Here is a 22880-nt window from a genome sequence, read left to right as displayed (position 1 = left end):
TTGATCTTCCAAATTCCTGTAGAAGAGGTCTGTTCAGTGGTGCCTGCAACTGTTTTTAGGCTGCCTTTGCCTCAGTGCACAGGCCCTGGAAACACAAGACATCAGAGGGAATTCAGACTAACATCAGAATTTAACGGGATTTTATGAAGCTCCTGGTGTTTCCAAAAGTGAGTTTTCAGCATGTTGGCCCAGACCCACAAGGTGCTTATGTATAACATTCAGTGTGGCCGGTGCCTTCTGTACACAGATTGCAAATATTGAAAATATCGGGCCTTCTAGCTCCAGTACCTTTTTGATTACCCTTTTTTTAGTGCTCCAAATTAGCCTCTGCTGACAACATCTGATTATGAGATGGCTTGTTTAGGGGACGGGTACTTCTAGCTTGTCAGCTACCTGTCTGATGGCCGCAGCTCCCAGTAGCTGCAGCCTGCTCCTGTCATTAAAGATTGTGGTGTTTCAAGTCAGAGTTTTTTAAGCAATGGGTTTACCCAGCTCTTGGTTAAGGGGTATTACTTTATTTCTGTACTCCACATATTGCTCTAGGAAGCATTTTTACACATATGCACAAGAAAGGCACTTTTGCAGATCCTTTAGATGAAATTTTAAGACACGGGGATGTCAGCATTGTTTGTTTTGTTTCACACTCGGATGTGGGATAGGAGAGCATGTGTTTTACATATCAATGGTTCATTCCACACAAAGTTGGAAAGCAGGTGTCCACCCCAGGATATCAGCATAAGCATAACTTTTGCCTGTTTGCTGTGCTGTTACATGATAAGTGACTCTTTTTTTTTCCTCTTTCCAGCTTTCATGTGAGATTTTCCTTCCCTGTTTTGGCTTCTCTGGCTTTGACAGTGGCCAGCAGGCTCTTTCTGGACAGCTTGATCATGTTTTATTTTCTTTTGCTGTCATTATTATCTTCCACTATAAAATTCTCTACGGACTAGAAGTTGATCCTGGAACTGCCAACACAGCCAGCTTGGCTTTCCAAGTTTCTTCAGCTGTAATAAACAAGAGAGTTCCAGTTCTTTACTTTGATGCTCCATGAAGACTTGGCCACTGCGAGATGGTGTTCCTTCCCAATAGAGTCTAAGGTCATGGGAACCAGGGTCCCTTCGCAAATACTCCACTGACAGACATCTGTTTTGCTACTAACTTATCAAGTTTGTGTTTCTTCTTAAAACCCTTAACTTCTGGTATCTACACTGCTGTGTGGAAGTCAACTTCTTGCATGTTCCTGGGAGCACGTATGAGAGAAATTTCAAGTTATCCTTTATGAGAAAATAATTTTTTCCGTACCTTTACATAGGTGCAGCTTGCCTACCTGTTTCTTTGCCTCCCAAAGCTGGTCTAGATGCTCCTAAAATGTCTGGGATTTTTCTCAAGCAGGGGAAGAAATACCTCTGAAAACTGTACTTTTTAAATAGACTAATAAATCACTATGAAATAAGTTACATAAATGGACTTGCAACATCAAGTTGCCTGGAGATATTGTCTTTTACTCCAGAAGCATCTTAATGTACTTGAAGATGACTCAAAGGCTTTTATTACAAATTGAAAAATCAGAACTTAAAGACCTCATAGTTTTTTTCGTCTCACAACACAACAGCAATTATCTAAGCAGTTTTCCATGTCCACAATATATCTTAAGAAGACAAAAAGGAGAAATATTACTCCTCTGTCTGTGATCAGCTGTTATTACAAAGTACAGTTTTTATTTAGTGTATTTTTGTCATGCAAATGACTGGAGGTTGTGGATTATTTTCAGTGTAACACTACTACTTGTTGGATCGCTTTTTAAATTTGAACTTCCACCTGTACAACAGTGCCCTACCTTCCCCTTCTGTATTCATTGGTACCTGCATGCTTTCAGAGCCTCTGTCTTCTGGGAGATAATGTCTTCCAGCAGCACTTATGCATTTCCATTCAGAATGAACTGGAATCGACTGGACAATCCAATTTCCTTTTTCCCACTGTGGTTATTTTTCTGTACATGGGGATTCTAAGAGGGCTAATGAGTGACCTCAAGCTTGTGTGGCAACCCAAACGTGAATCTCGGCTGCCCAAATGGATCACGTCCTTTCTTTCAGACCCTGTTCTCAGTAGTGCATGTGCAGGCTTAGAGTTGCCAGTTCATCACCTTGTCCTGTTCTTCACTTAGGCAAGATTTGAGTCTTATTAAGAGGAGTAAATGGTGTTGGACAGTACAAACCAATGGGCTAGCCAGCAACAGTGCATGGATTTTCACTGTACTATAACACCCTGATGTTCTGCTTCTTTTCCTAGGACAGAAGGGATTTTATTTTATTGGAGAATGGGAGGGGAAGTAATCTTCTTTTCTTTTTTCTTGTGGATGTTTTGATGGAGGGAACATTGCTAGAGTGGAGCTGAATTGTCAGAGCTGAAACAGGTCCCCCATTTCTATCATAGAAGTCCTCTAAGCTGCAAGTATTCCTGGTCTCTACCTGCCTCTGTGAAATGAGGAGAGCGTTACTTGTGTTATAGAGCCTCCATGAATGTTGTTCGCAAGGCAGAGGTTCCTCAGACGTGCGGCATGGCTGTGCCGTTGCGCTCTCTATTGCAATCCTGACCTCCTATGGTTTTTGGCATTTGTTTCCTCTTCAGGACTTTTTCCAGCTGTACTTGTTTACTGACCTAAAATTTTCCCTAGTTTGCAAAGTAATGAGAACCAATGTTAATACAAAGAAAACATGTTTTCATTAGAATTTAAGTGTCTTTCACTGATAGCTTTGCTTGATATCTCAGGCTTGGTTCAAAGTCAGGCTTTTTTGGGATCATTGGCAGCAGGGGCTTGAGCCAAGATCCACAACAAAGCACTCCCGGGTTTTATTTAGGTGCCTGATTTCCCAGGAGATTACAGAAGGAGGTTAGGTCCGTGCATACCTTTGTAGAGTTTGGCCTTGAGGCCTAAACAAAGGGGTGGCAGGAAAACCTGTCCTGCTCTAATCTAGTGAGAAAACTGTCTAAATGCAGCACAAATCCTCTTTCTCCCTCCAAATCCTATAAAGGTTAGAGCAGAGGAAAGCCCCATGGCATTTCCCACATCCCTGCGCTGGTAGGGATCTGCTAGCCGATGTCTGCATGGAAGCAGCTGGACATGGTAGGGCAAGGAGATATTTTGGTTCATGGCTTATCAACAGAGCCAAGGATTTCTATATCAGCAAGGTTTATGTCTGAGAGAGAGGTGTTTTGCTTTGTTTTACAGTGGCTACATGAGCCTGAAGGATTGCATAAGTTTTCAGTGAATTTCAATGAATCCTCATTCAGTGCAAATAAGTCATAACCCTGATTTCCCCTTTCCTCCCATCCCCCACAGAACCTTCCTTGTGCTCTCCTCTCGCCTGGAGTTAGCTGGATTTTTGTGCATGTGCTGGTAGCAGGTGAAGTCAGCTCCTTCAAAACTCTTGCCACAGCCTCTCTCTCCCTCTGTAAAAGTCACCAGCTAATCAGTGCTTTGGCCGTTCAAACACTTCGTAATTACGTTGTAGGACTGCTGCGTGGGAAGCTATGCACTGACAAAATGTTGCATCTCTGAAGATGTAAGAGTGAAGGATAAAAGGGAAAAGCAAGACTTTTAATAGAAACATTAGTCATAGTTAAATTGCAGTGCCGTGTTGCTGCGCTGCTAGCTTCTTTGTGTCTCTAAAAATACCCTCTAGTGGCTTGGTTATTCATGCAGCGTGCTGGTAGGCAAAGGAGAGTTGGGTTCTGGAAAAAACTTTGGCAGTCTTCAGCAGAGCCCCTCTGCCCGGGTGCGATGGCGTGGAGGGGAAGGGCACTGTGGGGCCGATGCTCTCCGGCGGGAGGGTGTCAGTGTGCAAGGGTTTCCTGGCATCCATCTCTCATTGCTCCAGCCCTGAGCTTGCACTGGGACAGTGGTGGTGCATGAAGAGAAGGGGTCGGTTTCATTGTCTTCTGGACTTCTCTTGTAGCTAATGCAGTGCAAGGAGGCCTCATGCGATGCTGAGGGGTGATCCTTGCTGCAAAGGGCGCCTGGTTAGTCTCCGCTTTAACACAGAGGCTGTTTCTTCTCAGAATACAATGCAGCACCTAAAGCAAAGCATACTGGTGGCCTGCAGTCAGAAAGCAATTAGAAGAAAGCTTCTAGCTCTGATATAGTAGTGAATCACTGGGACAGTCTGTCTAGGGGAGCTCTGTGATCGTCCTCACCAGCAGTTATTTTTAGCCCTGTGTGTCTGTGGTGCCAAGTGCCATAGACCAGACAAGACGAGCTGATTTCTCTAGCGCCTTTCACCAAGGGTCTGACAGATCACAAGACTAGCCTGGGCTTTTTAACAGTCTGTTTCTGAAATGACACCAGAAAGTCCTATGATATGCCTTTGTGATCAAAGGGATATGACATGTGTTTTTTCATTTCTGCTTTTTTTAAGTTTTGATCCAGTAATTTACAGGCTCGAGCTCCTGGCTATTTCAGTTACAGATGGCTTGTGGTTTGCTTCTCACGACAGGATGAGCATAGCCCTGCAAGCCATGCTATCTCGGCTCAGGAGCCATCATTCCCATTAGGAAGGACTAAGTAGATTTGGTGAGCCAGCTCGGCCTGCTGCCACGAGGTGATCGCGTTCCTGCTCGCCCTTGTCCCGGAGCCGCCATCCTCCATCACCATTCTCTAACCCCTGTGCAGCATCCGCACAGATGCTGCGCTGAAGGATGGGGGCAGCTCAAATGCAGGTTGTAATCTGTAAAACAAGCAACGATTTTACATGTTTATTTAATCTTTTTTTTTTTTTTTCCCCCCCACATGCAGCTTTTCCCAGCTCCACTCCAAACTCTTTCTAGGAAGATTGTACAGTCCAGGACCAATAGTACCTTAGTTGGAGTCTTTGCCATTATCCTGGTTTTTCTATCTGCCTTTGTCAACATGGTATGTACATTATTTCCTTTTGACCCACTCGGTTCTGCATCGTTTTCTTATTGGTGCTCTGCAGCATCGTAACCCTTACAACCACTGGGTTTAATGTAATCCTGCCTAATGCTCACAGCATCTGAGGTCAGTTCCCTTTTGCTTTTCAGGCACAGAAAAGAAATGGGAGCCAGACAGCTGCATCCCTATAGCCCATTATATGCCTGGCACCAATTTGTGCCCATGTTCTTTTCTTATTCTTTAAATGCTTCTGCTCTGAGTGCATAAGCCAAGCCTGAAGCGTACCCCTGCGTGAAGGGCCAGCACGAGGCCGATGCGTCATTTAACTCCCACAATATTGAGTGGGACTTAAGTGTTGCGTAGGCTTTGTGCCAGCCTTCTGCACGGCGCTGCATCCTGCTCCGAGTGCAGTAATCACCTAACAGGGACTGTGAAGACTTTGCTTTGAGTTGCACTTTTGGGACCAGGGTGTTCTAGGTTTGCATTCAAACGTCGCTGCTGATTTCAGACTCGGAGAGAATGGGCCGTTCACTAGGACCCTGCGGCTGCTGATTTCTCACTTGTACAAATGACTTGAAGGCTGAATTTGAAACACTTGAATATTCTCTACCCTGCATACATCTATTTCATTTTTTAAGAGAGGCAGAAAAAAAAGGAGAGGTGGGCCTGGGGTTAAAGCCCTGAGCTTGGAGGGAGCTACAAAGACTTCACGTGGCCCTTTGCTCCTCTCAGTTATGGCCTCAGCTGAGGCAGTGCTGAACACCTAAAAATCAGACCACTACTTGCTCTTGCCTCAGCTTCCCTATACACATAGTGGAGATTCAGGAACAATTTTATGCTCTGGTGAGGTACTTGAATGGGAGGCGCTAGCTCAGTGGCATCGACATCCCGCTGCCTTCCCCCATAGTCACCTGCAAAGAGCTGGTGTGGGTTGCTGAGCACCACACAGAAATTGGAGCTTTGTTTTTCTGCATAATGTGTGATTCTTTGCATTTGTGAACTGCTTAGTGTAAAAATTAGCAAAATGGACAAACGGAGCAGCACGTGGAGGAGATCAGAATGGGCCTCTGCTGCTTCCTCAGCATAACATAGCACATCGGCCTTTGAGCCTGGCTGCTGAAGTCTGCCCTGTAGAAGGACCCACAGCAGAAGCTTTAGAGATGGCAGGGGAAAGTTATCAGCTCAGAAATTCCCATCAGCAGAAATAGAGCAACACCAGGACCTTATCACAGACAGTGGGATATATTTGTATGTGTAATATCTACAGCTCCTCTGCCTGTGAACCTTCAGACATGAAGTTGTACGTGAAGTTGAGCACGAAACTAGCCTTCTAGAGTGCACAGCCTGGATTTTATTAATTAATATTTTGGGGGAGAAGAGACATAGCCATTGCACATGGAGTAAAACATAAGTCAGTGATTTCATTTTACATATTTTGCACATTGCTACAGCCATTTCCAAGGGGCTTTTTAATTGATGCAAATTATTTTGTTTTCTTCTCCTTGTCTATGCCGTTGAGTTTAATACCATCTTTTTCTTCAGTTCATGTGCAGCACTGTGGATCTTGCCAGCTGCACGGCTGCAGAATACAACATCACTCCTGACCGGGTGGACATATGCCTTATCAGCAACCTGACTTCCAACTACAGCCTGGGCACCTTGCAGGGATTCTGTGACAGTCCTTTGCCCAACTGCAACTTTCCAGAGGTATTGCTTGAAAAAAATGGGTTGCAGAGCTTGATCTGAGAAGGGGCTATAAAACCTGTGTGATAAATCTCAGTGATTCAGAGGAAAGCAAGGTTGCTCCTGACTGACGTTATAGGACTGACACAGGCTACTATGCACAAACTTAAGTGTCTTAAGTTATTGTCATGAGTCCACATTAATGTTTAAGTTCCTTCAGGGCTGAATAATCAGTAGGCTTTTATAATTGTTGTATCCTGCCTGTAGCAGGAGAAATGGCGTGTCTCCATGAAGTCCTTAATGGCATGCAGAACTGCAAGTCATATCAAAGGAGTTTGTGGATGCTCAGTGTTACTTGAAAATCAGTTCTCTGAAAATCAGTGTCTAGTCATAGATTTAACCCTTCCCTCCATTGTTTTATGTCCTGATGAAAAACTTTGCTTATATATTCTTTCACTAGGTATAGTAGGTTCTGGTTTCAGGCAGGTTAGCAGCCCTGATAGTGGTCCGCTTCAATTTGCAAATGCAGATCCTACCTCTTCAGAACAACTTGTTTAAAAAAAAAAAAAAGCTCCTAATGGAAAAAAACCAAACAAATATGTTTTACATACTGCTAGAATACTTTGCCAAAAAAATAATCTTTTTGCATAGCTATTCAAGACCTTTCTCTGAGTTTTTAGGTCACGGCCATTACGTGTGTTGTCTACTGGAAACTGAAAAGGACAAAAATCTGCTTAGGATGGGGGCAGAATTTTTGTCAAGGTCATCTGGATTTATGGGGACCTGACAGAGTTATGGCTGACCTGTTACCATCCAGATGTCCAAGGTGCTACTGAAAGCCCTCATATCCCACTGAACCTATTCCCATTTAACCTAACAGGAATACGGTCTCTATCTGATTTAGTGAGGTTTCTGAGACCACCATTACTGGGACTTTCAACCCTGCAAAGGCTCTTAGTATGTCTGCAGAAAGACCCAGGAGCAAAATCTGGCACAGCGGAGACCTAGAAACAGTCTGTGCCCATCATGAGTTTGTCAGGAGTGCTGGTTCAGGACAGAGAGGGATTTTAAGCAATGAGGAACAACCATTTTGCATACTGAGGATGCTATGGCAGCCTTGAGCCAGGTCCTGCCAGTCAGTGGGCTAAGAATTGAGCAGTCCCTCCTCTGCACTCTGCAGGGCAGATGTTGGATCTGGTACAGGCATTGTCTGTTGCTCCTAGTGTGCTTCCAGGAGATGGTGGGATCCTACCCCTCAGCCACAGGGAACATCCACCCACTTTCTAGAAACTGAAGAGTCAAGTTACAAGCTGTGCAAGTTATTTTCTCTAATTTAATATATCAACAATGAACTATTAATAAATGAGCTCAGAACATAAGTGTATTTCTACTTCAACTAGGGCTTGCTTCTAACTGAAAGGATGGATTGCCTCGGGTACCTGATAGAGTTTTTCTGCCAGAAATAGGCCTGTCCGGACAGAGTGGAAGTTTAAATCTTCACGGATTTGATAGCAGGAAGGTGATGAGCTGAATAACATGCCTCTCTTCGTTTTACATCTATGCTAGCTTTCCCAGGAGCCATAAATGGCACCTGCAGTCTGCAATCGCATTTAAAAGCACTGGCAGGCTAAACATTCAGCTCTCAGATTGGCAGACGTTCCTGCCCCACCACCCAGGTGTGGCAGAAGGCTCCACTACCACACATATGCACACTTCTGCAACTGCTGGCAGAAAAAACGATCATGGTGTTGGGCATTGGTAGAAGTTTGTCCAGCCTGTATCTTGCCAATGGATTCAGTGTGTCACATCAGCAGGGGCAATACTTTCCGATTGGCTTCAAGTGGGTATCTGTCCTGGTGGTGTGAATTGCTAATATCCTTGGTCCTGTGTATTGTGCAGATATGTGAATTCAAGTCCAGAATTTGACCTTAAAGCACAAAGTATTCCAGCATAACTGGATGATGCTTTCTGCTAATTCAGTAACCATGTCCAGGGCAAACTTACATCACAACCTTGGGTATACAGCTGCGAGCCCTATGCTTCTTGAGTGTAAAGCAAATAATGCCTGATGAAGAATGCAAGAGTTTTCCTTTCCATCGGCTCAGTTTTAACACTTAAATCTCCTGTAATGTGGGAGAATCCCACAGGCAGCCCCAGGTTTACACGTTCAGTAAGCTCAACTACATAACTCCCAACCCCTTTCTATCCCTCTGTTTAGTTTCCGTTGTTTTCAGTTTTGATTTATCCAGCTGACATTCATCTCTCTTCTGTTTTTTTTCCCCTTTTTGTCTTTATACAGTACTTTACCTACAGTGTCTTATTGAGTCTCCTGGCCTGCTCTGTGTTCCTTCAGATCAGCTGTATTGGAAAACTGATCCTTATGTTAATCATTGAATTTATATATGTTCTCATTGTGGAAGTGCCAGGGGTCAACCTTTTTGACAATGCAGATCTCCTGGTTACAGCTAACACCTAGTAAGTGCCTTTCACTTCTGAAATCTTCACCTAATTTTTTTCACCCAATGATTTCAGTGTGGCATTAGGTAGATGGGAATGCTGAGGCTGTGGTGCAAGCAGGGGAAGTGCATGATACCAGAGAAGGCATGGCTGTAAACTAAAGGCTTTGTCAATGCTGCTCTCCACCTCTGAAGAGCAGGAGAACACAGGTCCCTTTAAGATCTTTTTAATGTGGAACTTGACTAATGAACTATCTGTTAATAACAAAATATAACTGGAATCAGAGTGGATCTGTATTTCTTTTTCTTCCAGAAATGGGGAGCTGTAGTTAGTCATTCTCACATCTTCTGGTATTACAGTCCCAATATAGAAATATCTTTTCTCAAAAAAGAAAAAAAAAAAACTCCAACAAACTTGAGCTGGCTCAGGGATGTGATAATGAACCACCGAGATGTTCAGACATCTGGTATATCAAACCCAGGTTGGGGTGGTGGAATGGTGGTGTTTGATGTTTGGCTAGTGATCTCCTGCCAGTTGCTGTTGGACACATGTCCACATTTGAAACGCCAGTATCACAGCTTGTCTCAGCACAATTCCCAGCAGAAGGGCCTGGGCTAAGTGGGAGTAGACAGTTGCCCTTTTACTTACAAAAGGTAGTTTGTCATCACCAGGTCACACATTAATCATGGTGGCAACCTCCTTCCACTGACACGGTTACTCTTCTCCTGAAGGTCACACCAGGGAGGGAAATTTGGCACATCCGCAAACCCACCCTCCTCCACAAGTTTCATTTCTCACTGGGAGTTGCGTTAACTACTTGTTTTGATGATTTCCCCTTGTAGGCAACAGTTGTACTTGAATGTGAGTCAATAAAATCATGGTGTTGTCTAAAGGTGAATATGATGCTAGGATGTATAATAAGGAGAGTTGCCTGTAAGACACGAGAAGTAGACCATTGCTCTACTCAGGAGTGGGAAGGCCTAACCTGGAATATGTTTTCCAGTTTGGGGCAAGAAGGCAGTTCACAATAATGGAGAGTCCAGAGCAGCAAAGAACAATCAGAGATCTAGAAAGCACCAATTTAGGTGAAACATTGGTCAAGGATGATAGCTGTGGTTGCTCCTGTCTTGGACAGGAGAGTGGTTGAGACGATTCCCATGGTCCTTCCCAGTGCTATCTTGTATGTTATGAAATAGCTTGTGTGGTTGCTCAAATTTCTTGATGGTCATGATGCCAGATGCACCTGGTTACTTCTGTCCTTCACATAAATATTGCATAGTTTTAGCATTCCTGTGTGCCCAGTAATAATTAATGGAGGTATGGCTTTTACTGCCATTGGTGGTAATCACTTAAATTATTTTGTTAACTCAAGCAAATGAAATTATGTAGGAAACCCCATGGAGCTTTCTGTGGAGGTGTGGGGAGAATGAAGTTTCCTTCCTTTTTTTACAGATGTTATGTATTCCAACAGCGGAAGTTATTTAGCATTTTCTAACACAATTAGAGAAATAAAAGCATTTTATATCCCAAATATCATTTCATTCTTGTAAGTAAGTCAAGCACTAAGCAAAATTACAGCACTTAGGAGTATAAATTACGTCACTTCACAATCAAAATGTCAGTAATAAAGTGAAGAAGGTTAGCATGTTTTCCCAGAAATAGCTTTCTGTGGTGCTATATTATCTCTCAGTAAATGATACTTGTTTTGTCCAGAGATCTCCATGGACAGCTATTTATTGTCCCAATGTCTGGCAGTCCATTTGCGTGTTGTGGGAAATGGGAGCTCAGCATGTAGCACATAGTTCAGAGATGTATCTTATTGTCCAGCTGATATTAAAAAAAAAAAACAACATGACCTCATACTACTTTAATTGGGTGCCTGTTGTAGCTACATAATTACTGTCTGCTCTGCAGCCATTATGGTACTTTGACTAATTATAAGTGATGCAGATGTCACTTCACACTTCTGTGTACAAACCAACCCAGCATGCAAGCAACTGAAAGGCTGATTATAGCATGTTGGGAGTTGCTAGACTTGACTGCAGTGACACACCAGCGTGGTGACGCATGAAATATCACTGGATGCACAGAGCTACTATCATATTACCTTTTCCCTATGCAGAAGATAAAACTAATGCATTGGTTTTAAAGATGTGATGGACCGATATGATCTTCTAAGTTGAATTCCTGCATAGTGGAGCCCAAAGAGCTTTGCCCAGTGATTTGTTCATCAAGCCCATCATTTCTGTTCGAGCTGTGGTTTGTGATTTAGAGAGCTGTCTGTCCTTGGCATCGTGGCTGTGAGAAGGGAGATGCTCCTGTCCTATGGGAGCTGTCCCCAAAATCAACCACCTTTCCTGCTAAAAATGTACACTTGAGTGGAAGTGTATTTAACAAGCTTCTCTCTGTGTTACCTTCCAGTAATTAAAGAGCCATCTGCTACGGGAAATGTCTGTCCCATGGGGGATCAACCTACCAATGTAACGCCATTACTGCTTGCATTGGGCATTTTCACTTATTTGAAGCATTATTGTAAATACTGGTTGCTGCATTTCGTAGTCTCTGCTGAATATTTTAGAGCAAGCGTAACACCCACAATGAGTTGCAGCCTCAGTACAGAGGGTCAGATCTGCCATGCTCCCATTGTAAGACAGAGTGATAATGGGGGGCAGTCAGTCATCCTTGGCCAGGTAGTGATTTAGGGGAGTAGGGGAATCATGCTGCATGTGGGAAGTGTCTCCAACTCTAACTAGATCCAGCCTTCAGTGTGGGAGTCACTGTCCCCAGGGTTCCCAAAATGGGTGCATATCCAAGCACACATGTTCAGTGCTGGAGCTGGCCAAGAGGCCATGCAATAGATCGTGTGCAAGACAACGGTGGGTTGCAAAATCTGTGTCAGAAGAAATTCCATGCTCAGAGCTGCAGAAAATGTCTCGGAACAAACAAGGTTAGAGAGTCACTATGCTTTTATTTTTTAATTTTATGCCCAGTTAGGCTCCCTCGGCTATTTTGATTTTGATGATTTGTATCTCTGATTCTGGAGCGAGAGGTTCCCTCCAGCCCCAGAAAACTGTGGCCTGAAGCTCTCGAGACAGCTGAGATTCTCAGGCTAAAGATATATCACGTTAGTAGCCTGCAAAGCTGTAATTGCATCAATGACACTACAGTAATTTTACCACTGATCTCTTTCTTTCCATTTAAATAGTGTTTTAAAAGATCCATGTACATGGTTCTCAGCCACCTAATACTCCACCCACACTTGAGAAGAAACCCAGCAGCATTAAGCAATCAATCAGTCAGGAACTCACACAGCTACTACCTACCAGAAAGCTCCTTTCCATCCTTTCACTGTAAGAAAAGCACACCCTCCATCTTCGCCAGCAGCTCTGCTTCATACGAGTACTTTGCAGTACTGTGAATAGCAATAGCAATCCGCATAAGGGTTTTCTTTAGTGCACTCATGTGCGGTACCCATAGCTAGGCACAGCACTGGAGACGAGCAACTTGCAGAAGAAGGGAGTAGTGCTAGAGTTAAAGGAATTAAATGCATCTCCATGCTACAATAAATGGGGAAGAGAGGAGCTATCCTTCCAAGATATTAGCCCAAAGCTTCCTTCTTTAGATCAAATTTTCCAGCCTGACCTAATGAAGTAGTGATGGATGCACAAGCATTTGCTAAGCATCCCACACTGACATTAAAATCCCAAATGATTCTCTGATTCTTAATGCTTCTTAGATACTATAACCACATTCACCGTGTTGCACCATCACCCTGGATTTTTGAGTGTAGCTCAGACCACCTTTTACCTCCTTCCCTCCCCATCTTTTTGTAGTTTTCTGCTTTAAAAGGGCTATAGCCCCACACAGTGTTAGAGGTGCCACATTGCAGAGGTGCTGTTGAATGATGTACAGAAGGACGAGTGCTGGAGGGAGCCAAACACTCTACTAACCCTGTGTTTGTGGTTTTTTTCAGTGTGTCTGCAAATGCAACGTTACCATGGTAAGTCACTTTTTGGCATGAAATATTTTTATGGGGTTTTGTTGGTAGGCATTTTCTGTTCACAAGGTGCAATATCAGCATGTTGACTCACCATCAGTGTCTGGTATTTGACTATGCATTGCTGTGAGCTGGTGCAACACAGTGCAAAAGCCCTAAGTGGACTGAGTATTGCCCTTTTCTATGTATAGCTACTCTCAGAGCATCCTCTTTCCTGTGGGACTTATGTCAACTTGCTTTATAGAGCATCTTCTAGAGCTTACTTGTAATTACAAGTCAGTTTTATCGAAATAATATTTTCATACTGTATAACTCTGTAATTCAGATTTAACAGTTTTTATTTGCTTGCTTGTCAGAAGGGATGGGAATGTGTCTTAGTGCTCTTTTCAGCTTATAGAATACTTATAAAACAAAGGCCACTAAGAAGTGACTAATTAGAGAAGCAGTAAGGGTAGAACAGTTCCAGACTTAGGAGGCTGGGGAAGCCAGTGCAGGAGACACAGTGAATACAGTCTGAAGAGCTGTCAGCATTTCGGTTTTGCCAAGCATAGTGGCTGAGCATGTATGGCCATTCTTTAAAAAAATGGCTTTTATATTGATGTTAGCCCTTTTTAAGAAGTTGGATTAAATTTCCAATTTCAAAGTCTTGCTTTAGAAACCACCACCTATGAGCCAAAGTCCTCAGCTTTTTGCAGGTATTGTTTGTCCCTTTACCAACATGTGCTTTGAGGGGAAAGAAAAAAGCCTTTTCTTCAGAGATTGGTTAGTCTTAAAGTGGAAACTGCAGAGCGTGGCTAAGCTGTGTTCCTCCACGCTGAGACTAACTGGGAAATTCTGCTCTCTCGTTGGCTGCAGCTCTCCAGCGATGACACGAGTCGCACTGAAGATTGTGACCCCTGTAATCATTACCGTCTTTGTCCTGGCACTGTACTTGCATGCCCAGCAAGTGGAATCCACTGCAAGGCTTGATTTCCTCTGGAAACTCCAGGTTAGTGGGTGTTTGCTGTGCTGGAGGAATACACAGTCATTGGCGTTAATATAAAACGACTGAGCTATTCACTGTCGAGTTGAGGAGTGTTATAAAGTGCGTTTGAATTTAATCTGGATCTGGTATATAACTGGGCATACTAGTAATGCTCTGCTTTTCTTTGGTACTTTGCATGCTCAGTGCTTCTCATCCTGGTTATTTACTTTAACCCCTTGTTTCTTTGTAAATGCACTTTGGATGGTCCCCACAGTAAAGGGCTGTAGATCTGAAGATTGAGGTTAATGAATTTGGGCAACTGAGCCTGTCACTGTTGCAGGAACCTGTAATATAACACGATATGTAAATATAATAAGCTCATATTCACTGCTGAATTGTTTCCCAGAGTTCAGTGAGCTTTAGTTTGCTGTGTTCAGGGGTGTGAAAGATTCCCATTTGCATTTTCATTCACTTTCTTGTTAAGCAGTGGGAACTGGCTTGATATCCAGCCTTCATTAGCCCCTAGGCAGCAGTACTGGATAACCAACACACTACAGATAATGCCACACTGTGCTCCTGTCCCTGAGTTCAGTGTTACTGTTTTCACTACTTGTGCCCAAGAGTGATGTTGGGGCATCGTATGTGATTCTCAAGCAAGCAGGACAGGTCTCAGCTTTGCCCAGGACTCATAGCTGGGGGACCACAGGACTGCAGGTTTTATATAGATTTTTTACCTTCCGGATGGCAGGACATCATTCTAATAATAGGTCTCAGTGGTTTGAGTAGGAGGCACTGAGAAAGCACCAATTAATTAAAGCTTCTTGGGAAGCAGAGAAACATTGTTATCCTCATTTATAAATGGTAAAACAATGGAAGGGATGAGCAGACTTGCCTGTTCCAGGTCTGGGCTTAGCTGGCCAAAGCATTCGTTTCCCCAGGTAGAGCCAAGTGTTTTCCTTGTTCTGTCCACACATATCACCTTCTAAAGGGTCTTTCCTTGTTTAAGTTCATTTCCAGTTTCAAATGTCCTGTTTCAGAAACCAGTACCCACAAGCAAAGTCGTAAGTGCTTTGCAAGTATTGCTTGTGCCTTCACCAACATGTATGTGAGGGATGTGGGGAGGTTATCCCTTCTCCCCTCACGAAGTGAGGGCTGGAGAGTATGGCTGAGCTGCATTTGTCCACGCCAAGGCCCAAATGTGCCGGGAAAGTCTTTCCTTTTTTTGGCTCCAGCAATGACAAAAGTCATTGGAAAAAAAGATTTGAAGAAGACCCATTTCAAAAGGCTGCACGTTTTGCCTGGTGCCTCTGCTGAAGTGGAGGGTGCTGTACACAGGACAGCTCTCCAGGGCTCCCGTAAGCTGAACCGCTCTGTGCAACCTCTGTCTCAGCTGCGCCTTCCCCAGTCCTTGCCTGACCCTGTTTTTTCCTTTGCTCAGAAATATTCAAAATGGCAAAAAGTAAAACAAAGGGGGAAAATACTGCTGCCATCAGGTACTGGGGGGGAGAGAGGTGATCAGTACACACACCTCTGTACCTTTACCTACAAACCAGAAGCAATGAATTGAGGTAATGCTGGTACCGTGCACATCTGCAAAGAGAAATCAAATCTGGTTCTGAAGTCTGATTAATCTAGTGAACTCTAAATGCTAGTTTTATTTTAGTCACCTAGGCCTAGGTACATCCTAGGTGTCCTAGGTACATCCTAGGTACGTCCTTCCTGAAGCTCTGGTTCCATCTGAACATTAAACCCAAATCCACACCCATTAGTGCAGAAACAAGACAACCCATCCTCCTCATGTTTCCCTTTGCCCAGACATACCCCCACTACCACAGGAGACATGGGCTTTACCGACTGGTGAAAAGTCCTCTCCAGAGTGTCAAACTGGCCTGTTTCATGGGCTCCATGGTAACTGTACTTCACGACCATCAGTGCACCTCAGCAAACCTTGTGGAAAAGGAGGGTCCTTTTATTTAGCTACATGAGCATTTGTGGGGGTGCAGGGAGAGGATTGTAATTCAATGCCACTCATGCAGTCAGACTTTAGCAATGATGAGCTGTCTTTGTCCTCCTGAAACCTGTTGTGCTTGACTGGGAAAGCCAAATGTGTGTTTTCATGGATTGTAGGATGGTGGTGGAGTTCCCCAAAAGGAACAGACCTTGTACAGGTTACCCAATTCAGGGCCCAGAAATATAACAACATTGGATTTTGGTGTTATTCTGTGCCTGCTTTTACATACACATGTGCACACAAAGAGACGGACCATCTTCCATGCAAAACACAAGTTTCTGCATCTCTCTGGCTCTGCCCTCCTTTGCAGTTTCCCCCTTTCTTCTGTTTCTGTCCTCCCTGCAAGTTCATTTTCAACTTTTTTTTCCCTCCCCAGAGCAGTTACCAAAAGAGTAAGCACATCACTGTCTCTCCCTCCTAAACTAGGCCACTGAAGAGAAAGAAGAAATGGAGGAGCTGCAGGCCTATAACAGACGCCTCCTCCACAACATTTTGCCGAAGGATGTGGCAGCCCATTTCTTGGCTCAGGAGCGGCGAAACGATGAACTGTACTACCAGTCCTGTGAGTGCGTGGCTGTCATGTTCGCCTCCATAAGCAACTTCTCAGAGTTTTACGTGGAGCTGGAGGCCAACAATGAAGGGGTGGAGTGTCTGAGACTGCTCAACGAGATCATTGCCGATTTTGATGAAGTAAGTTGCAGAAAATCTGGGTGGACAGAGGAGTGCACTGAATCAATGAGTTTAGTTGGGCTTTGCTGAGCTCCTGAAGGAAGGTGGCTTATTGAATCCTTGTGCCATAGTCCATTTCTCCTCGCTCTAGAAGTCTAATTCTTTTTATTTTTTCACATTAAAATCCCTTCTATTCCCTTGTCGCTCCTCCGAATATCTAATCCCCTTTCTTTCTATACTTTGAGTAGTGGAGGCTCCGTCCAGTACTTTGTAGTGCTTGTACCAAGGGAGGACATGTCGCAAGGACATTACCAGCATGTATGTGTTTGTCAAGGTTTATTCACTTTTTTGCTCTTGTGAAACAGATAATAAGTGAAGACCAATTTCGGCAGCTGGAGAAGATCAAGACCATCGGCAGTACATATATGGCTGCATCAGGGCTCAACGATTCCACTTATGACAAGGAAGGGAAGACACATATCAAAGCTCTGGCTGATTTTGCCATGAGGTTAATGGACCAAATGAAATACATTAATGAACATTCGTTCAACAACTTCCAGATGAAGATAGGTAATGTCACTGTGTTTACAGGATTAAGTATAGGTAGTGGTCATCCTGAGCTGGGGATTTTATGGAGAGTAAAAACCGTAGATGTTGCCCTAGCTGTACAGTGATGTTAATTGTCTTGTGCCTAGTGACCGCTTTGGCCTCTATGAACATCAGAGCAGTTTTGTTAGGGTAGCAGCATTATTACTGAAGCTCCCTGGAGAATTAGGAGCAGTTGGGCAACTGACCTTGGCACAGAGAAGCTCTTACCTCAGCATGGTCTCACACGGTGGTTGAGCTTGGGCTCATTTTGCCTGTAATGTGCTCCCTGCCCACACCCCCTGTGGTCCCCAGCTCTGCCATTCTTCGACATTAAATTGTCTTTCAAGTCAGGGCATAAAAAGAGACGGAAAAGGAGAAGAAATGTGAGGATGTCGAGTGTGGTATTTGTTCTGGAAGGCCGCCGGGCTGCTGCCTCACAGGCACTCAGCATTGCAGCAGCTGTGTGCTGACTCCCAGCTGAGCAGTTTGCTTGGCAGCCGGATGGCAAATAAACCTTATCCTGTTATCTGGTACTGGAAAGTAGCTCTGGATTGAACAGATCCAGCCCATGCTGCCAGTCAGACAGGCATAATGGATCAAAGAAGCCAACTTCTCTTTAAAAGTTTCTTTCCCCACAGTTTGGCCGTAGCTTTACATGTCAGGGTAAAGCACAGCTAGAACCAATGAACCTCAGGATGTTTTTTATTGTCTGAAAAATAACTTGCCTCAAGCTTCATGTGGTTCACATGTGATGGATCTGAGTGTTGTGGGATTTCTCCTCTCCTTCCAGGCCTCAATATAGGTCCTGTCGTAGCTGGGGTGATAGGAGCACGCAAACCCCAGTATGACATATGGGGCAACACGGTGAATGTAGCCAGCCGAATGGACAGTACAGGTGTGCCTGACAGGATTCAGGTAAGGAATTCACTGGAAAACTTACATTACCAGCTTTGTGTCACTTACGGGTTTTGAAACCTAATTAGAATTGGAATTTTGGTTTCATTTTATTCCTTTATGTCATACATTTACTTACACAGCACTGAAAGAAAAGCCAACTGGGGAATGCTAGTGGTACCATCAAGTTTTGTCTTTTAATCTTGACCAACTTTTCAACCTTTGGTCAAAAACTTGCAGTTTAGTTCTGGGTGGAAGTGTTGAGCTGAGTTTCCCTCCCCGAGTGCCTCATTGGCACTATGAGCACAGTCCTGCTGTGATGCTTACTCACTCGTGCTGCTGGCTTTGCTGTTCGGCTACATGCAACTGTAGGTCGTTTTATTGTCCAAGGGCTTGATTCAGATGTGTACTTCTGTAGTTCACTTCTCTGTTTACAATGCCATATGTGTTGTCAGGATAGCAAGGATCCAGGCATCAGCAGGAGGGGGATATATAACTAGAGAAAGAGGATGGTTTAAGGGGTTAATGGAAACTGTCTTGTAATCAAACATCTTCTTGGCCTTCAGACAGTGACCCTTCCAGTGATTCAATTCCACTGTCCTGCTTTCGCTGAGCCAATGTCCACAGTAACAGATTGTCATTCCTTGAGAAAGTACTGAAGGGATATAAAAATAGAGTAACTGATGTAAAACCCAGGATGGGAAGCCATGCTGTTTCTTTCCAATTAAGCTGTCAGTTAACTGGATCAATATTTATCCAACACCCTTTAAACTTTCCTATGAGATGGTCCGTGAACAATTTTCATTCTAGTTAAGCAAATCAGCACAGCAATGTTACAGCAATAGGAAGCCAGAAATGGAAATATTTAAAGCCACCTGAAAAAGGGTGAGAAAATACATTGTAATAAATAAATATCTCAGGAAATCTGGTCTTTAAACTTCTGTTATTCTGCAGCACAAGTGATTATTTTTGAATGGCGTCTGCAGAGAGAATTTGGATGCTGGCTAGATTATTCCATTCATTCGGTCTTTCTCATTGCCCACTACCTCCTCCTTCATAACAACAAACCCCTGAATGACTCCTTCTAAATTGTACGTCCACTATGTAATTTCTAAGTCATTTTTGAGGACTTTTTAAATATGTTTAACCTGTTTTCCTACTACCACTCCAGTGATATAATGAGTAGAGTAGACTGAACTGCCAGGTGCATTTTTAAAAATGTGACTCATTTGTTTCTTTTTACCCTGTGACCTCCTTGAAAAATGTGGTTTTCCCCCAGTTGTGTACCGTGTATGACTTCTGTAGTTTCTCAGTTTCTAAAGGTTGTGTTTGTTCTGCAGCTTGTGCCAACCTTTTAGTTGTTAGTGATTGATATGCAAAAGTCAACTGACTTAGAAACAAAATAGTTGATCCTACTTAAATGTTGTCCGTGTATTACTCCAAAAGCAAATGAAAAGACTGTGTGGAAGGCACGACAAGCATCTGCTTACTCTTGTTTGTTCTGCAGGTAACCACAGACATGTACCAGGTTTTAGCAGCCAACAACTATCAGCTGGAATATCGAGGGGTCATTAAGGTCAAAGGCAAAGGAGAAATGACCACCTACTTTCTAAATGAAGGGCCTCCAATTAGTTAGCACCGATTGCAGCGTCACTCAAAGATGGAATTTGCATTACACAAGATTGTGAATCAGAGAAGAATCACTTTTTGGCAGTGAAGCTGAAAACGCAGCGCAGTTGAAATTTCACACCGTGACTCTAGAGCTGGTATCAGCAAACTCTTTGGCCACCCATCATGAAAGGCAATCGAAAGAAACCACCTTGGAGTTGTTCCTGGCTGAGTGCTAAGTCGACCAAAGATGTGTACTACAGAGTTCACAGATAAGACATGAATTTGGAATTTTTAAAAAAGGCTGCTACCACAGGATGATATAAGAAGCTATTTAAGTATTTATTGACGCAACACAACATTTACTTGGTTGAAGGAATGTATGATTCACTACAAAGCATTATTTTGGAATGGATTTGCACTCCCATAATGTTTCCATCCCATACTGCCAGCTATTTGAAGTGTACCACTGTGCTTTTATTAGCTGTTTTGAATGGGCTTTCAAAATTGACACCCACTGTTGCGGCACACAAAAAGGCCTTTTAGAAGGGCATCGGTAATGTTTTAGTGTGAAAAGACATTATAGCCCTGGCCCCCTCTTTTCCCTTCTTCTACATGGCTAAATGACTGCTCTTCTGAGTGGGGCTGGCACATCTGATGAAGGGGAAGATCGAGATAAAGAAAGATGGCTCTACAACCATATTTATTAAAAAGTCTTCTGTGCTCTTCTTTCTTTGGTATATATCGGTTTACATGGTTAAGACTAGATGTAAACAAGAGACACTTTGTGGGGGGAACTCCCCTGAAATTTGTTGTGGGTTTTTTTGTATTTTTTATTTTGTAATATTGAAAACATGGAGATCTAACAGATATACCAAATTCTATATTTTGTAAATTATATATAAATCAGAAGGCAGGCTGTCCACACCAAGGTGTGGTGGGAGGTGTATATAACCTGTAGACTTTTGTGTATTTTTTTTCTGCATAATACTCTGAACACAGACTTGGCAGTTTTCAGATTATCACTATACAATCAACCAACAACAAACAGGTGAGTTTCCAGGCTGAATCAGATGCATTTTAAAATGAAAATCCAGAAAAATCTACAACCCCAAAGAAGAGGAAAAAACAAAACGCGGTAGTCACACAGTTGTTCCATGCAGCATTCAAGCGGAGGGTGGCGTCTTAACAAATGGAAACAGGACCTTTGAGTTTTAGCTACTGAGACGGTATCAGTCAAACATGTCAAAAAAGAGCTCTAAGCAAATCTTCTAACTAACTCTAACAGGAGCTCTTGTAAGAAGAGAAAAAAAAATAAGCTCATTTGAACTTTTCTTTTTAAAAAATCATTTTTCATAGCTGGTCTTAATAGAATCCTGCTGATATGAGAGTTGTCTGATATTATAACTGCCATTTGACGTTACAAGGAACTATGTACTGCAGCATCGAGTTGACTTTCCTGTAGTAGGCACTTACTTAAACTGAGTCACAGATTTTCAATTTTCAGGAATTAGGTGATCTTCAAAAAAGGTTATGATGGCAAGTGTGTATATGAGGTGGTTGACCTTAAAATACAGTGCCATTGATACTGTGTTGGACATCTTTATGACTAGTGGGGGGTTTATGAATAGTTCACTGTTATCATTTATGTACCTTTTTTAACTATTAAAGAAAAATCCCTTGATATTTTATTAAAAAAAAAGAAAAGAATTTTAAAAAAAGCTATATTTTTTATATTCTATGAGGGGAGAGTTTTGATATTGAATTTGGCTAGCACTAAAAAATGACTCCAATCTTTTGACATTTAATAAAGTTCTTTTCCACTCTTCTCAGGGCAGAATTATTGTAGTACTAACAGCTTAATGATTGCACTACGGTGGTGGTGATTTATTTTTTCCTACTCGACAACGAGAATAAGTGAAAATCCATGGGCCTGTCAATTAATTTGCTATATTGCTAAGCATAACCCGAGCATTAAGCCATTTAAACGTGAGCTTAAATGGCATCGCCCCTTTCCTTCTCCCTTCCACTAGGAAACATCTCTGAAAAGTATAGTATATTGACTTCTGTAAAACTGCCAAGTCTGCCCTTGTACTATACTTTTGCTCCTTTACATCTTTCCTGGTTTGCAAAATACTTAAGTTGCATCACGCTGTTACGCCTTTCTCCCCCCCCACCACCTTCCATCCCTTTTACCCCCTCACTGAGTTTCATTACCTTCATGCCATACACTCGGTTTTAGGTTTGCTTTCTGCTTTACGAAAGTCTGCAGTCTTCTTAACTTTTGATTCATCTTATGAAGTTGTGTTGTCAATGAAATTTCAAGTCCCCAGTATCTCTAGCTGTGATTGTTGACAGTGTGTCATGATCATTTCGAGGGGTATTCACACACTCTTTACTCTGGATCTTGCAAAAATGGATACAGTTATGATTTCCCATGGAAATTGAAATCTATTTAAGTAATTTAACTATATTAAACACTGTTTCACTGGTAAAGTGTCTCTGTTTTATTTTAGCTGCATCTGGCTAGTGAACAGATCAGGCATAACTTGTGTAGGAGATGATACTGATTTTGCACATAGAAACATGCAGTTCTTGACGAGCGATGGCTGGATGGCGGTTTGGACGACACTGGCACTACACGATACCCAGTCCCAGAGCCTCAAGGGCTTGTTTGCACAGTGAACGTCCCCTGGGTCCCTCTTGTGCACCCGCTTGCCTTGAAACGTTGGTCTCCTCAGGATAGCTGACAAAGCCTCGTTGTGGCACTGTGGTTAAATATATTGGTATAACTGAATAGCTTAAAAAATAGTATTTTTTTTCTGTCCTATTTAAAAAAAAAATTGTATGCATTTTAAAAAGTACATCACCTTTGCCAAAGAATTCCCCAGGTACCTCGGTACTTGTCCTCTCAAGGACACCTGGAAGGAGGCAGCAGGGCTGGCCAATGCAATATTTTCAATCTTGATCGGTAAAAGTAAATGCTACATGTAACTGCACCAATTAACAGCAGCCTGAGGTATAACTGAGAAACAAAAAGCTCGAGCTTTAAACTGACTTTTTTAGTTCAGGAGACATTACACAGGCAACAAAAAACTGAATG

General features: G+C 42.9%; 1 protein-coding gene across 1 annotated transcript in view; it reads left to right on the top strand.

Annotated features, from left to right (window-relative positions):
• Positions 1-22267, top strand: part of ADCY5 (adenylate cyclase 5) — a 224165-nt gene extending 201898 nt beyond the window's left edge. The window contains exons 13-21 of the mRNA XM_050899524.1: positions 4790-4906; positions 6449-6613; positions 8889-9064; positions 13020-13046; positions 13899-14031; positions 16445-16708; positions 17053-17257; positions 18066-18190; positions 19677-22267. Of these exons, the coding sequence (XP_050755481.1) occupies positions 4790-4906; positions 6449-6613; positions 8889-9064; positions 13020-13046; positions 13899-14031; positions 16445-16708; positions 17053-17257; positions 18066-18190; positions 19677-19805 (1341 nt within the window). The 3' untranslated portion in view covers positions 19806-22267. The remainder of the gene's footprint in view (positions 1-4789; positions 4907-6448; positions 6614-8888; positions 9065-13019; positions 13047-13898; positions 14032-16444; positions 16709-17052; positions 17258-18065; positions 18191-19676) is intronic.
• The last annotated feature ends 613 nt before the right edge of the window (positions 22268-22880 follow it).

This window comes from Gymnogyps californianus, chromosome 7, assembly GCF_018139145.2.
Source record: "Gymnogyps californianus isolate 813 chromosome 7, ASM1813914v2, whole genome shotgun sequence".
NCBI classification, from domain to species: Eukaryota; Metazoa; Chordata; class Aves; order Accipitriformes; family Cathartidae; genus Gymnogyps; species Gymnogyps californianus.
This window is presented reverse-complemented; position numbering and strand designations above follow the sequence as displayed.